Source organism: Hemibagrus wyckioides, linkage group LG05, assembly GCF_019097595.1.
Source record: "Hemibagrus wyckioides isolate EC202008001 linkage group LG05, SWU_Hwy_1.0, whole genome shotgun sequence".
Lineage (NCBI taxonomy): Eukaryota > Metazoa > Chordata > Actinopteri > Siluriformes > Bagridae > Hemibagrus > Hemibagrus wyckioides.
The window spans coordinates 24280234-24296842 of record NC_080714.1 but is presented as its reverse complement, the minus strand read 5'-3'; the positions used below and the strand labels follow the sequence as shown (position 1 = coordinate 24296842).

The 16609-nt window shown below is 41.1% G+C and overlaps 1 protein-coding gene across 2 annotated transcripts in view; it reads left to right on the top strand.

Moving 5' to 3' along the window:
• The first annotated feature begins 5328 nt into the window (after positions 1-5328).
• Positions 5329-16609, top strand: part of tbc1d22b (TBC1 domain family, member 22B) — a 68791-nt gene continuing 57510 nt past the window's right edge. The window contains exons 1-3 of one of the 2 annotated variants that reach the window (XM_058389928.1): positions 5329-5615; positions 13772-13828; positions 14129-14496. In XM_058389928.1, coding sequence (XP_058245911.1) covers positions 5560-5615; positions 13772-13828; positions 14129-14496 — 481 coding nt within the window. In that variant the 5' untranslated portion in view covers positions 5329-5559. The remainder of the gene's footprint in view (positions 5616-13771; positions 13829-14128; positions 14497-16609) is intronic. The other variant, XM_058389929.1, reaches the window with a different exon arrangement.

The window sequence follows — 16609 nt, the reverse complement described above, 5'->3', positions numbered from 1 at the left end:
AGATAACAAACATGGCGGTTAGTTTTCCTGTCATGTTGATTTTCAAACTTTCCACCCCATCGGCTTCTTGAGAGAGTACATGTGTATTTATGTAACAGAAACTGTTCCTCGAAGAGCCAGAACTTCCGCCGTTGACTCACTTCCTTCATGCAGTGACATTCTTCCTGTGTTTCCTCACCAATCTGCCGTTCTCCAGCGCTGCCAAAGCTGCTCGTGTAAACGGGGCGCCTGGCAACGATGCAGATCTGCCCACGGCCTGAAGAACCTCCATTCACGCCGTTCGTTTCCTCTTTCTTCTCGTCTGGACCGTGGGCGGCTCATGCAGTCACTCTGTGTCCTTGGCATGGAGCTTTTGTATTAACACTCAGCATGGAGGAGGACGGCGACGTGACAGACCTTGAGCTATAACAGGATGCCAGTCTCTGAGCAAAGTACAGCCTTGCTTCAGACTCTTTCATTCAGTGATGCACTCAATGAAGCTCTGTGGTAGATGTGGTTTTACAGCATACACACATCACATTTTTTCATTTCTCTGGCTGGAATTTACTTCAGAAAATTGTTTAAATTGTTAGCAAAACGCTGGCTGGAACCCAGTGAGTACAAATATATGTTTAAAATGATTATTTCTGTTTAATATTCATCTGAGATCTAGAGTCACAATAAGAATTTTCAGATACAGGTAGAGCATAATGAAGATTTAACAAAGGGAATCAACATAAGAATTACATACAATAAATAATTAAAAATATATATTATTTCAAGAAATCTGCCAGATTTTTGGAGAATGATGTTAATTACTCAAGGTATAGACAAGTGACATTAACTGTTTTGTTAGCTAAAAAGTGAGCATGGGGCAGCATGATACTTGCCCCACTGGGCCTCCCATAGAGCTTTTGTCCACTAGATCCTCTAATAACAATACTCAAGGTGACTCAAAGTTGACCGACATCTAGAAATATGAATAAAACAACAGGATATCATTCCCTAAAAAAGTTTTTTTGTGAGAAGTTTTTGGGATTTTTTCAAAATTTGCAATGCAACTTAATTAAGCTACTTAAATTGGTGCAGGATTCTTCTTTCAATCTTCTACCAGTGAAGATACACATGCAATGACTTTCTATGAGAGCTGTACTCACGTTTGTTGCATACGAATTGAAGATTGGCTGAATGCGTGGTGTGACGATGTCACATGACACGTCTCGGCCCAAATCGGAGGAAGATCCGCGGTCACTGGTCACTAAAAAGAGGTCAACAGAACGTAACGTGCATGTGTTCCTTATGAAGATTAAAATGTATTGAATCGTTTGTGTGGTCGGGTTCTCCACTTCTAAAACAGCTGTTTTCCCAGACAGACACTTTATTTAACCACTAGGGCCCTGAACTATTTCTTCATAGATGTTTATGCTAGGTCGGTTCTCACACGGAGCATGACAGCGCCTCAGAACTATGTCTTTGTTAACGGATGCATAATTCCAGGGAAATCTTACACCATTAAAATCCGTTACACTTTACTGAAAGTGACTACAGTTTTCAGTTCAGAGGAAGCCAAAAAATCAGGTTAAACTCCATGTTTTAGGAACCTCATCATTTGCCTGGAGGAATCTATCCACACACACACACACACACGTTTGTAGTCGACTAGCACAATGGACACAAACACGTGGGGGGAATTGGGCGGAGAACATTCCAGAGATGTCAGAGCCGTATGAAGGACACAGAAACCATGGCCTTTTGCCCCCCCCTCACTCACACACACACAGCCTGAGCACATGTGATTATCCTGAGACCTTGCCAACAATCAAGGTTCAGTTCAAGCCGCTAAGAATTTACTCAAAAACCAAAAAGGGACACATAACTGATCACAAGTTTCTGTTTTGCCCGTCAGAAATAAAATGGCTCTGGAGTGTTCAAAAATGTTTTTGTCATTCTTTGCATGAACATGGCATGAATGAGCGTATCAGTTAGCGGTATGATGGGTAACAGTAAACATTTCCTGTGAAGAGCTCTCTAGAATAACAATAGCACATTCAAGGCCCTCGGGGTCAACACACAGACACACACAGACACACACACATACACACACACACACACACACGCACACACACACACACACAAGCTTTCACCTCGTTTTCCTTCACAGCTCGTAGGAAATCCAGCTTCCTACATTTCACTACAGATTCGTTCTCTCAACAGGTTCAGTGTTTTTTGTTTCCTCGCCGTGTTATCTTTTCCGATCGCTTTCACACCTCTGTTTACTTACACTCTCCCTTAATTATATCTGGCCATATGAGTCATAACCTTGACCGTTGCAGTTGATTCGCACGTGATGTGATCAAATTAATATCCTTTTGGATAAACAGAACAGAGCAACAGACATTTTCCAGATCCTAAACCATTGCTCTTGAATCCCAGACATATTTTTCTTGATTTTTAATGTTGATTCTTCCTTCTGATCGACAAGGAAGGTTACGGAACTGTACATCTTTTGTCTCTTTAATATGTACCATTTGCACATTTAAGGTGCGAAGCACATGTGAAGGTGCACATTTAAAGTAATAAAAGTGAAACAGTTATGTACCTGATGTAAACATCTAAAAGATATTTACATTTATTTATTTATTTATTTATTAGCTCACTAGATATTCACAAAATGTCTGTCATGCAGAGGAAGATACAGGACTGAGAGTAGAGCTATAAATAGAGCTATAAATATAATAGCATAGTGAAGGAAGCAAGGCTGGGAGGAAAAACCAGTCAGTATTCAAATGATTCCTGCTTGCTGTCGCTACAGACTTTTTTTAATCACGTGCTGCCATCTAGTGGCTGAATATATGAACTACACAAACACCGTTTAATTCCAATTTTTGTGCAGGATTTGAAAGAAGGTGTGAGGAACTAGAGAAAACTGATGATGATGATGATGATGATGATACTAATAATGATGATGATAGTGGTGGTAATAGTGGTGGTAACAATGAAGTTCATAGTAATTTGGATGATAACTTTGAGGCACCAAAGGTGAGACTTGACAATGATGATGATGATGATGAGGTAATGATGATGGAGGGTCATGAAGGTGATATTAATAATGATGATGATATTGATGAAGATGATGATGATGATTATGTAGGGTCATGAAGGTGATATTAATAATGATGATGATATTGATGAAGATGATGATGATGATTATGTAGGGTCATGAAGGTGATATTAGTCATGATAATATTGATGATGATGATGATGATGATAATGGTGATGATGATGAGGTAATGATGATGGGGGTCATGAAGGTGATATTAATAATGATGATGATATTGATGATGCTGATGATGAGGTGATAAAGGTGATATTGTTGATGATGAAGATGATTATAATGATGATGGATGGTGATGAAGGTAAACTTCATGGTGACAATGATGATGATGATGATTATGGGGGGTCGTGAAGGTGATATTTTTGATGATGATGATGATAATGATGAGGTGATAAAGGTGAAATTGTTGATGATGATGATGATGATGATGATTATAATGATGATGGATGGTGATGAAGGTACACTTGATGATGATTATGATGGTGATGATGAAGGTGATAATGATGATCATATTACTGATGATGATGATGAAGATTATGTTGATGATGAAGGTGGTTGTCCTGTTAATGGTAAAACTGGCAAGAAGTATTTCAAATAAATAAATAAATAATGTCTGAAGGTTAATACATTCAACTCATTATATTAAAAAATACTATTAAAAATCAGGAAATGAAATAAAAGATGCCTGGACTGTAGTAATGCAGCACATGTGGTAAAACTGTTTCGGTGGCTAGACCATAATAATCAAAATACCTTAAAAAGACAGTTGTACTTCATTCATCACACATGATTACAACAGAATTCAGACATGGTGCTGTTTTTACCTAAAATGAAGGCTACTTATAGCGGAGTTGTTCTGAAGGTCATCAATAAGGTCTGTTTATGAAACACACAGGCCTTGTTGGATTAGCACTTCAACTCTCAAGGTCACATCAGCAAGTCCGGTCTTACCTTCCTCACTCAGCTGTAGCTTCTCTGTAGTTACTAAATAATTCATCTGAGATCGCGAATAAGTTGCCAGAGATTAAGGGGATAAATGCATGAAGCCAGATCTCACGGCTACTGTTAGAACTAAAGACAAGGAGATGTCGAAAGAACCTGAAAGAGAAATCAAAGTTAACACACAGGCAGAAAAAGTTGCCTCTCACACAGAATCAAGTCCATTCAGTTGATCAGACTATAAATAATGTCTCTCATCATATACACAATCAATCTGATTAGTCAGAAAGTGTTAATAAATTGTCTATAACAGCAGCGTCGACAGTAGTCCCAGCTAATCTTGTGTTTATATCAATGTAGAATCACTTATTAGTAAGAATTCGCATTAGTCAAAGTATTAATGCAGTACACAGTGAAATGGAACAACGTTCCTCCTCGACCAGAGGTGCTACACAGAACAAAAAACTAAATACAGAGTGACGCAGACAGACATAGAACTAAACTATACTTCCATGGTGTAAGAATGTTTTAACGAAACATACAACATAAGTGCGGAGGACGACGAGACAAACAAGACACGTAAGGCCGACCGTGTGCAAAAGAACAGGGGTCAGTCAGTGAGTGCAAAAAGAAACAGGATTAGGGACAGTGAGTGATAGCAGCAGAATTAGTTATAATAGTTAAAGTGTAGTTCAAAATGTTTGCATGTAAACTAGATCAGCTGTGTGTGTGTGTCCAACTTCAGTTCTCTGTCGAGACACCTGATTGCCTGAGGGAAGAAGCTGTTCAGCAGTCTGGTTGTGTGGGTCCGAACGCTTCGGTACCTTTTTCCAGATGGCAGAAGCGTGAAGAGTGTGTGTGGGGGGTGTGTGTGTGGGGGTCATTCACAATGCTGTCGGCTTTGCGGATGCACTTTTTCTTTTAACTTCTACGACTGAAGCTGAGCATAAACTTAAAAAACTGTGTAATCACTGATATGAGATATTTTGTGAGAAGGTCTTCACTCTTCAGTGGACTTCAATGTAGCATAGTTATAGTGAACAAATGGTGATGGTGGGAAAAGTCTAAATTTACTTTTTAAAATGGTTTTTATTTGTATTTAAAGAACACTATGGGATACAGAAGAACATCCTTCCTCAGTCACAAACCATGGACAACGCAGACCTTTAGCTCTCGACTATGACCTGCACCTGTCAAAGTGGTCACATAAGCGGATACAAAGAAGTCCCGCCTCTTAGTGTAACAGCGCCCTCCTATTGGTCGACTCCACTGCACCTGTTTGCCGCATTATCCAATCACATTCGGACGGAGTGCCGTTCCAAGATGGCGGCGTCCATCGCGAAGTATCATCCTCTCACTTTCTGTTGACAAAAACATCAGGACCGAGTCGCTTAAACAGTGCGAGGTGTTTTAATGTAGCACAAGAAAGAGCATCGTTTTTAATCGTCTGCCTCTGAAGGAAGCATGTCTTCGCTGTAGAGGAAATGTTTTTAGTGTTTATTTAGGGAGAGATCGGCTCTGCAGCCATGGCCGCCGACAATAAAATTCATTTCTGGAGGAGGAACGCGAAGGGTCCCGGAAGGTGAGCATGAGGCACATTTTAGGCATTAAATCTAACCATCTTCCTATATTTCTGCGATTTATAATCTGTTTTTACTACTGATCCGTCCTCTATCCTCTATCAACACGGCTGTTTCTTTTGGGCTTTGTTCAACCTGAACGCTTTGATCTAAACAAACTTTTATATGTAAGCCTATTGCATATAAAACATCCTATTTATGACGGATATCTAAAACCCACAGGAGGTAATGCATGGAAATGAGTGTGTCCAGCTGTGTAGACGTAAACACACGTGTCCATGTGGTATCACATCACAAGCAGTCTCACGTGCACCCAGTGGGCAATTTCTGGGTGTCCAGTTACCGGCTCTAGCCCATGGGTTATAAATGTTTTATAGACAGATATTCTTTGGGTGGTCAGTGACCCTGACATGGCAGTGAATATAGCTCTGGTACGAGTGCATCAGGTCCAGCAGAGTTTCCAGTACACTTCAGTGTCACCGCTTAAGTTAAAAACATCCATCCTGTGGAAACTGACACTAACAAAACTAAAGATATCACCACTAACCAGCTATCTTTCTCTGGAACAGTTAAGAATTAGCGCTTTATTTTTTGCTGTAAAGTGCTATATTATTGCCCTCAACTCAGCGACTCAAGGTGGACAGGGTAGAGGTTAGTAAAGTTAGTGAAGACAAGTAAATTCTCCCCTTAACACGTACTTGTACATGGACAAAAGTAGACTCAATGCATCTGGGGCAAGCAAATTCCATTAGTTTAAACCATGATGTGATGTAGGACTCTTACTATTGATTATTTTGATAATTGATTAGTTAATCATTCCATCAATTTATAATCGAGTTGATATTGTATGCCGTAAAACCTCCTATTGCTAATATATGCCTTGATAAATATTACATAAAAGTGCTATATAATTTTACTTTATTTTATTATTATTTATATATTTATATTTATATATATTTATATTTATATATATGTATAAATAAAATTTATAAATATATATATTACTTCTTATATATATATATATATATATATATATATATATATATATATATATAATATATAAAACTCACTCTCTCACTCATTTTACCTGCTGCACCACACACATGGGCTGAGGAGCAATTTGTAATAATGTTCAACGCAATGCCGTCATACACCTCCCCTGTTTCCAGTTAAACATCCATCTATTTTCTATCCCACTTATTCCTCTGGTCTCTTGGAACCTGGTTGCAGTGCCAGTCCGTCAGAGGACACAATTACACACCCACACTCACACTACGGACAATTCAGAGATGCCAGTCAGCCTAGAAGGCATGTCTTTGGACTGCTGAACCCTTAGGAACACGTAGACTTCACACCCAAACTCTGTAACTTGCTAACACTCTAACTCACTATCTCGCCAATTACACACCCACGCACACACTACGGACAATTTAGAGAAGCCAGTCAGCCTACAAGGCATGTCTTTGGACTGGAGAACCCTGAGGAAACCCCTGAAGCACACACAGGGAAGACGTGGAAATCAAATCATCCCTGGAGGTGTGAAGGCAAACATACTAACTGCTAAACATTATTATATAATTAAAAAAATCAGACAGACAGACGACACATTGATGATTCATCGACGAACACAAACACAACATACAACACTAACATACACGCCTCAGTGTTCCTTAGTCTCTCTTAATGCGTAATTGCTGCATGTTAGCAACTAGATTTTCCGGCAATCAAAACACAGGACTGAGCAGCACATTGGTGATTTCACTTCCTAATGAAGTTATGTGTCTTTTGAAGAAATCTAGAGAAGTAACTTCGATGCTGAATCATGAGCGATAAAAGCGGGGGGGGCACTGAAGTTGAATCACTGTGCTCTTTCCTGCAGGTAAAATATGAATGACTTGCTTGACTGAGGTTTCAATTGTGTGGTTTGGTTGTTGTCTTGTTTCAGTCCACTTAAAAACAGGAAGTTCTAACTGTCACTTCTGATAGAAAATCTTGAGCACTTCCCTATAAGTGAACAGAAGTTGCAGATGGGTCATAAGTTTTGTGTGTGTGCTGTAGAAACTCTACTATGTTAATAAATCGTCTTGTGTAATAGTATATTTCAGTAGGATTAGCCTCAAGGCTCGGTCAGTGCAGACGGACGTGTCGAGACTTGACGTGTTGCCGCTTCTTTCTGAAAGGACTTTATCAGTGTGGCTCACGTTGTCTTACAGATACTACACCCTTCACATGAGCAGGGAGGATGACGTCAGATCTCCACAGACAGCCTCCTTTCTCCTGTTAATCTTACGCGAACATTTGGGTGTCCTTCAGTGTGGGTGGTGGATTTCTAACAAACTGGTTTAAAGGGGTTTTTTGGTTTGTTTTGTTTATTTGTGTATTTTTTTTTTCTCTTCCTCGACACGCCTGTCAGCTGTTGTTTGGATTTTTCATTACAGTGAATTGTGCTGCTGAGTTTTAGTTCTGCTCTTATACACTTTAGGGCTGCATCCAAATAACAAATACAGTTTAAAACAAATGATATTTGATATTTTATTTTAGCATTAAAGATTTTTCTCAAACTCTGTAGCTCGCTAACTCTGTAGCTGTCTAAATCGCTAACTCTCTAACTCACTAACTTTGTAGCTCGCTAACTCTTTGGCTTGCTAACTCTCTAACTCATAAAATTTTCTAACTCTGTAGCTCTCTAACTCACTAACTCTACAACTTGCTAACTCTGTAGCTCACTAACTCTAACTCTGTAGCTCTCTAACTCACTAGCTCTGTAGCTTGCTAACTCTCTAACTCACTAACTCTGTAGCTCGCTAACTCTCTAACTCACTAAATTTGTAGCTCGCTAACTCTCTAACTCATTAAATTTTCTAACTCTGTAGCTCTCTAACTCACTAACTCTATATCTCGCTAACTCCGTAGCTCGCTAACTCCGTAGCTTGCGAACTCCGTAGCTTGCGAAATCTGTAACTTGCTAACTCCATAACATGCTAACTCTGTAGCTGTCTAACTTGCTAACTCACTAACTCTGTAGCTCACTAACTCGCTAACTCTGTAGCTCTCTAACTCACTAACTTTGTAGCTCGCTAACTCTTTGGCTTGCTAACACTCTAACTCATTACATTTTCTAACTCTGTAGCTCTCAAACTCACTAACTCTACAACTTGCTAACTCTGTAGCTTGCAAACTGTCTAACCTGCTAACTCTGTAGCTCACTAACTCGCTAAATCTCTAACTCACTAACTCTGTAGCTCACTAACTCGCTAAATCTCTAACTCACTAACTCTGTAGCTCACTAACTCGCTAAATCTCTAACTCACTAACTTTGTAGCTCGCTAACTCTTTGGCTTGCTAACTCTCTAACTCATAAAATTTTCTAACTCTGTAGCCCTCTAACTCACTAACTCTATAACTTGCTAACTCTGTGGCTCACTAACTCTGTAGCTTGTGAACTCCGTAGCTTGTGAACTCTGTAACTTGCTAACTCTGTAGCTTGTGAACTCTGTAGCTTGCGAACTCTGTAACTTGCTAACTCTGTAGCTTGTGAACTCTGTAGCTTGTGAACTCCGTAGCTTGCTAACTCTGTAGCTTGCTAACTCTGTAGCTTGCTAACTCTGTAGCTTGCTAACTCTGTAGCTTGTGAACTCCGTAGCTTGTGAACTCTGTAGCTTGTGAACTCTGTAACTTGCTAACTCCGTAGCTTGTGAACTCCGTAGCTTGCGAACTCTGTAACTTGCTAACTCTGTAGCTTGTGAACTCCGTAGCTTGCGAACTCTGTAACTTGCGAACTCTGTAACTTGCTAACTCTGTAACTTGCTAACTCTGTAGCTTGTGAACTCCGTAGCTTGCGAACTCTGTAACTTGCGAACTCTGTAACTTGCTAACTCTGTAGCTTGTGAACTCCGTAGCTTGTGAACTCCGTAGCTTGTGAACTCTGTAGCTTGTGAACTCCGTAGCTTGCGAACTCTGTAACTTGCTAACTCTGTGGCTCACTAACTCTGTAGCTTGTGAACTCCGTAGCTTGCGAACTCTGTAACTTGCTAACTCTGTAGCTCACTAACTCGCTAACTTGCCAACTTTGTAGCTCTCTAACTTGCCAACTCTCTAGCTCTCTAACTAGCTTGAATATAATTTTAAAAGTTGTAATTTTTATACAGAATTTTATGTAAAGCTGATTTGTTCACTGAACAAATAAAATGAAATTGAAATACAGTAGGCAATTACGTTTAAATAAGAACTAGGGCCCTTTACTCTGTGCACACAAATAAACCATGTTTAAGAAACTAAATTAAAAACAAAGACTGAATAGAAATAGGAATAAATAATAGAATTTGATGTTCCATTATGTTACATGTAATAACAGTATGTAATGGAACTTGTTTTTATTTTTTAATGAGGTTTGCGACATGTAGTACTTTTTATCCCTTTGGAGTTACTTTCAAGGTTGCGGAACGTCCACAAAACATGCGTGACGCGCGTCTTGTGTTATTATTACGGCTATAAACACCCGCTTTCAGAATCTCTACGCCGGATCTTATTTCAGAGCTGCTGACAAGTGAGATTAAAGAATTAAAGCGGCAGTCTGGTGTAATTTCTGTTAATTAAAACCACTGCTTCCTGGGTAACGTCTGAGTCGATCCCTCGGCTCTCTGAGCTGTCGTCTAACAAACTTTACTTGGGTTAATAAATGAACACAGCTGCCCTTTATATCTTCACCAGGGTTTTGCCCAGAGGAGAAAAGCCGACAAGGGCACGTTAAAAGAAGCACTGAAACACAGCCAAGGCCTCTGATATCCTGCAAGGACACTCAGGACAACACCCCTGACATTTCAGCTGAACCGGTTTCGCAACAAATGAGCGTAGAATCCGTAATGAGCCAAAAGACCCTTAAGGTTAGAGGCGTTTCATTGCAGTGTGCTGTTTGGAGATCTGTTGTAGCTGCAGGGCAACAGGCGTGTGTGTAGCTGAGGTAATGTTTAGCCACGTGATGACGGATTTCTGATTCATGGGATGCTAGCCAATTTTAAAAATGATACTCGGGCTGTGGAGCAAGCTTCAGAGTCGAGTTTTTTTTTTTAAAGCATTTGGTATTACACTGACCAGGCATAACATTATGACCACCTGCCTAATATTGTCCCCAAAACAGCCCTGACCCATCCTGCACTGTGTATTCTAACACCTTTCTGTCAGAACCACCATTAACTTATTCAGCAATTTGAGCAACAATAGCTCGTCTGTTGGATCGGCTCACACGGGCCAGCCTTCGCTCCCCACGTGCAATTTGGTGCACTCAATCAGCACATCAATGAGCCTTGGCCGTCCATGACCCTATCGCTGAATCACCACTGTTCCTTCCTTGGACCACTTTTGATAGATACTGACCACTGCAGACCGGGAACACCCCGCAAGAGCTGCAGTTTTGGAGATGCTCTGATCCAGTGGTCTAGCCATCACAATTTGGTCCTTCATCAAACTCGCTCACATCCTTACACTTGTCCATTTTTCCTGCTTCTAACACATCAACTTTGAGGACAAAATGTTCACTTGCTGCCTGATATATATCACCCACTAACAGGTGCCATGATGAGGAGATCATCAGTGATAATCACTTGACCTGTCGCTGGTCATAATGTTATGCCTGATTGGTGAAGGTTAAATTTTAATTCTGAAAGATTAAAAAATAAAAAGGGCATCAAGTGCTCAGAAAGTGCATCAAGATAATTTGATAACTTTTTTTGTGGCTGTATCTCAAATCCTCTTCTATACTATTTATGTATGGATTCTTGTATTTTTTCCTCGGATTTTTAGTATTTATTCGGGATATGGCGAAGATAGAGTTTTTTTTTCCCCCTAGTCGTGCTGGATATGGATTATACTACTAACAATTATTAAAACTTATTTGAATAATTATTAAAAAATTATTAACGACTTTAGTCGTTTTAGTTTAATGCTGTTGTGATGCTAGAATAATGTTTATGCCTTTTTAAGTTTTCTTACTTCCTCACCTCCTTGCTTGTCACCTGCAGGATTCTTGCTTTTGTGTTGATAAAATGCAGATTTCTCCGTCTGAAAGTGTGAGTATATTCAGGCCACCATCATTAATTACAGCCGTTTAGCGAGATATTTTACGAGTCCGTCTGTTCCAGGAGGCGCGAGCTGCTGCCACCTGGGTGCTGCGGTAGATTAGGAAATGAAAGTCATTTATATTGTAATTATTACATTAATCCATGGCAAATGGACCATTAGTGTAATTCCAAAATGATGTTTTGTTTTGATGTGTGTGTGTGAGTGAGTGTGTGTAAGAGAAAGTGTGTATGTGAGTGAAGGAGTGTGTGCATGCATGCTCTTGTGCGAGTGTGTGTGAGTGAGAGAGTGTGTAAGTCTGTGTGAGAGTGTGTGAGTGAGGGGGTGTGTGTCTGTGTATGCACTTGTGAGAGTGTGTCTGTGTGAGTGTGAGTGAGAGAGTGTGTAAGTGCATCCGCTTGTGTGTATGTGTGTGTGTGTGTGTGTGTGTGTGTGTGAGTGTGTCTGTGTTTGGGCTTGTGCAAGGGTGTGTGTGTAAGAGAGAGTGTGTGAGTGTATGCACTTGTGAGAGTGAGTGTGTGTGTGTGAGAAAGAGGAAGTGTGTCAGTGTATGCACTTGTGAGGGTGTGTAGATGTGTCTGTGTGTAAGAGAAAGTCTGTGTGAGAGAGAGAAAGAGAGAGAGAGAGTGAGTGTGTGTGTGTGTAGCCGCGTGTGTGTGTTGAACAGGATGGATGTGTATCATGTGATGAAGATAACAGTTGCCTTTGGCAGAGTGATTAGAGCAGAGCATGCCTTCTTGGGAAGGTTCCTATTTTCACCCAGTGACACATTTGGAGGATTATGTGTCTTCGTGTTCTCTCCAAGACATTTAGCTCTCATCGATTTTAACTTGAACAATATGTTCTGCGGCCTTGTGCAGAATCTGCAAAATATCACCATTGTCTGTGAAATTCCTCTTTAGCTCCATAATGCCAAGCAATGATGCTGCATTTATCTTCTTGAGGGCAAAGCCCCAACCGTTTGCCCTTGTTTATAAAGATTGCTGAAATAAATCACTCTGTTTATGGATTAGTGGTGTGCCAAAAGTACATTATATCACAGTTTTCCTTGCTGGGCTGAAGCACGTAAATAACGATCGTTTGTGAGCTTTTTCCCAGAGATGCTGGTGTAACGAGGTGCTTAATTTGTTCCCTTTTTTCGGCGTGTTATTACTTTGTTTTAAAATATATGCAAGAACAGCCACAAGAAGTCTCACTGTTCAAAATTCAGCTTAAGACAGCAGTACAGAATGCAAATGATGCACCTCAGTCTCAGTGAAGGAGGTGTGGCCTATGTGCCTCAGTCTCAATGAAGGAGGTGTGGCCTATGTGTGTGTCAGTTTGAGTGAAGGAGGTGTGACTTATGTGCTTTAGTCTCAATGAAGGAGGTGTGGCCTATGTGCCTCAGTGTCAATGAAGGAGGTGTGGCCTATGTGTGTGTCAGTTTGAGTGAAGGAGCTGTGGCCTATGTGTGTATCAGTTTGAGTGAAGGAGGTGTGGCTTATGTGTGTGTCAATTCCAGTAAAGGAGGTGTGGCCTATGTGCCTCAGTCTGAATTATGGAGGTGTGGCCTATGTGTGTGTCAGTTTGAGTGAAGGAGGTGTGGCCTATGTGCCTCAGTCTCAATTATGGAGGTGTGCCCTATGTGTGTGTCAGTTCCAGTAAAAGAGGTGTGGCCTATGTGCCTCAGTCTCAATTATGGAGGTCTGGCTTATTTGTTTGTCATTTACAGTGAAGGAGGTGTGGCCTATGTGTAAGTCAGTCGGAGTGAAGGAGGTTTGGCTTATGTGCGTGTAAAGGATCCCAGTAAAGGATCATGTTAGTTCCCCAGAAGGAGAAGGCGTGGCCTCTGTGTGAGTCTGTACCCGTGAAAGTGGAGGCGTGGCCTCTGTGTTTGTACAATTCAGAATCACATCATTTAACATTCTTGGTTTCAAGTATAACCTTCATATTTTGGACTATTGCTCATATATGAAGCTGAGCATCATATGATACACACCCTTAATGGACAGGTGCAGAAAGGAAACTTTTGAAATTCACACCGCAGTGTGATCTGTCTCTCTTTTTCTGTCTGTCTCTCTTGCCGTTATTTGCTCTCTCTTAGTCTGCAGCCTATCTACGGGGCGCGGTACCCGCCTGTGGACCCCCGGGTACTCTGCTCGTAAGTGCAGCCGTCTGCATGGATAATAAGCCCTCAGTGGATGATTGACTCCTTAACCTTGTCGTTTTCATCTGTTTCTGTACCTGTGCTCGAATCCATCCCAGTCTGTTGACCCTAAATATCCAAGTCGAGAATTTAACAACCACCCCCCCTCCCCCCCAACTTTTTTTTTTTGACCTAAGACAATGTGTTTGGTTAATGTTTTCATTTTCCTGTCTTTATGTTTCATTAATTTATTTAAACCTCACAAGAATCTTTTACTTTTCACTTAAATTCCCTTTCCGAAACTCTTTCTAAAAGGTTCCTTAAAGACGCTCCGAAGACGAACGCCGTGAGCGTCAAATCAAAGAAGCCAGCCACGTTCCACGAGTTTGCGCGCAGCACCAACGACGCCTGGGACATCGAGGACGATGAAGACGGCGGTTTCTTCCCTCCACTCGCACATTCAACTTCTGTTCCCGCGCAATCGCACTCCACAGTCAAAGCGTCTCGTCTGAAAGAGACCGATCGTGCGGCGGATAAAGAGCCAGAGCCAGAGCCCCGCCCAGGGGACAGATCGGAACCAGGGAGCGCAGACGTCTGTCGAGATCGGCCGAAGACAGACGGCGAGTCGGCCAATGGCAGGGTGGTGAAGTCCAGCAGTGACGTCCAGCTGAACAGCAATTCAGGTATCATCCCAGTGTCCTAAATGTTTAACCATGTCCTTTCTAACCGAGAGCTCTAGAGAAGATCCAGAACAAGATGACAGAGCAGTAAAAGTAAATTTAGAGAGACAAATTTAAACGATGATCACACAACACACACTTTTGGCCTTATAGTTTATTTCACAATTCATTACCAAAGCAAAGCACGCAGTTCAGGTTTACACTTTACTTGTGAGTAAAGGTACAATTCATGGCACCTTGTCCTCGTTTTAATGAGCTTATTATTATTACATATATTAGAAGCTATATGTAATATCTTTATACTGATTCTTATATTAATATAGAAGTTTTCTAGACGTTTAGTGGTAGAATAATGTTTAAGGCTCTGGGCTCCTGATCAGAAGGTTAAGGGTTCAAGTCCCAGCACCGTCAAGCTCTTAACCCTCTCTGCTGACCGTGAGCTCTGACCCCAACGTCCTAACAAGCTGTGATATGAGAGGAAATGAATTTCACTGGAACCTGGGCATACGAATGCCCTCCTTTATGAATTTTCACCTTAAGAATAGAAATTTTGGTGGTACGACTTCCTGTGAGGAGCCTTAACACGGAATGCTCGGTTTGGGTCAGTTGTTTGTAAGCAGTTTACATACGCTTCGTATTGGGAATATTTTTGGGAGGCTGGAACGGATTATCTGCATTTACATTATTTCTCATGGGAACGTTTGTATCGCAGTACGAATTTTCACCTTAAGAATGAATTAAATTCGTATGCCGAGTAATACAGATCTGTGCAATATAAAGACTTCGCATCACATGCTTTTGATTCATTCCCAGAAACACTTCTTCACACCTCGTTCCCTTAAATGACAAACGTATGAAGTCGTATCTAATCGGAACAGTTAGGACACAATGAGCTTTTTCATTTCATATGCTGTTCATCATGCAGGCTGCACATGACAGGATGCTGCTGCTTTAAAGTGATCCAAGCGTTCGAGTGGGACGTGTTGTATAAGGTTTCGCGCATTTGTTGCTATCCAGCAAAACGACACCTTCTTCTATTAATAAGAAAACAATAAACTGATTGACAAAAGAGGCACCGGAGAACAGCAGTGTGTGAAAACGACATCCCGTTGTCTGCTTGAAAGCTCGGAACAATGAGCTGCACTCCGGTGTGCGTCAGCCAGGCTGATTTTGGGGCGGAGTGTGTGTGTTTCAATAAGTTTTCTGTTCATATTATACTCAGTTATGTGGAAGGGAAACTCGGTCATCACCCGGAACCAGGAGCAGCAAAGTATACAGTCTATTTGCTGATGGATGGATTTTTTTTCCTTGGAATAAGAAAGTGAAAGAAAGTCAAAGAAACAACAGGGGAAAAAAAGCTATGAAGCTAATAAACAAGTGGCGGTGGTCAGGACTGCTGTGCACAGGAAGCAGTCGGACATGAATAATAAGAAAACTAGCAGCGACCTTGGAGGTCATGAAACACCATGACAGAAAACAGCAATGCAAAAGAGAGCACACCCATAGGGAAGTGTACACACACACACACACACACACACACACACACACACACTTTCAAGGAGAAGGCTGAGGGGGGGTTTTGTTTTTGTAGCAGTGTTCAGCTTCTTTCAGATGAGTTCAGTTTCAGATGTTTTTGTAGATACAGAATGAATGAAAACACCTGTCTGTCTGTCCATCTGTCTAGCTCTCTTAGTCTCTGTCTGTCTATCTGTTTGTCTGTCTATAGCTGTCTGTCTGTCTGTGCCAATCTATTTCTGTCTGTCTGTCTGTCTGTCTCTCTGTTTCTGACTATCTCTATTTGTTTGTTGGTCTGACCTGTCTGTCTGCCTGCCTGCCTGTCTGCCTGCATCTGTCTGTATTTAGTTGCCTGTATGTCTGTTTGTCTGTCTAATCGTCTGCTCCTGTCTATATCTAGTTTAATGTCTGTCTGCTTGTCTGTCTGCACCTGTCTAAATCTGGTTGTCTGTCTGTTTTTCTGTCTGTCTGCACCTGTCTATATCTAGTTGTCTGTCTGTCTGTCTGCACCTGTCTATATCTAGTTGTTTGTTGGTCTGCCCTATCTGTCTGTCTGTCTGTCTGCACCTGTCTATATCTAGTTGTCTGTCTGTCTGTCTGT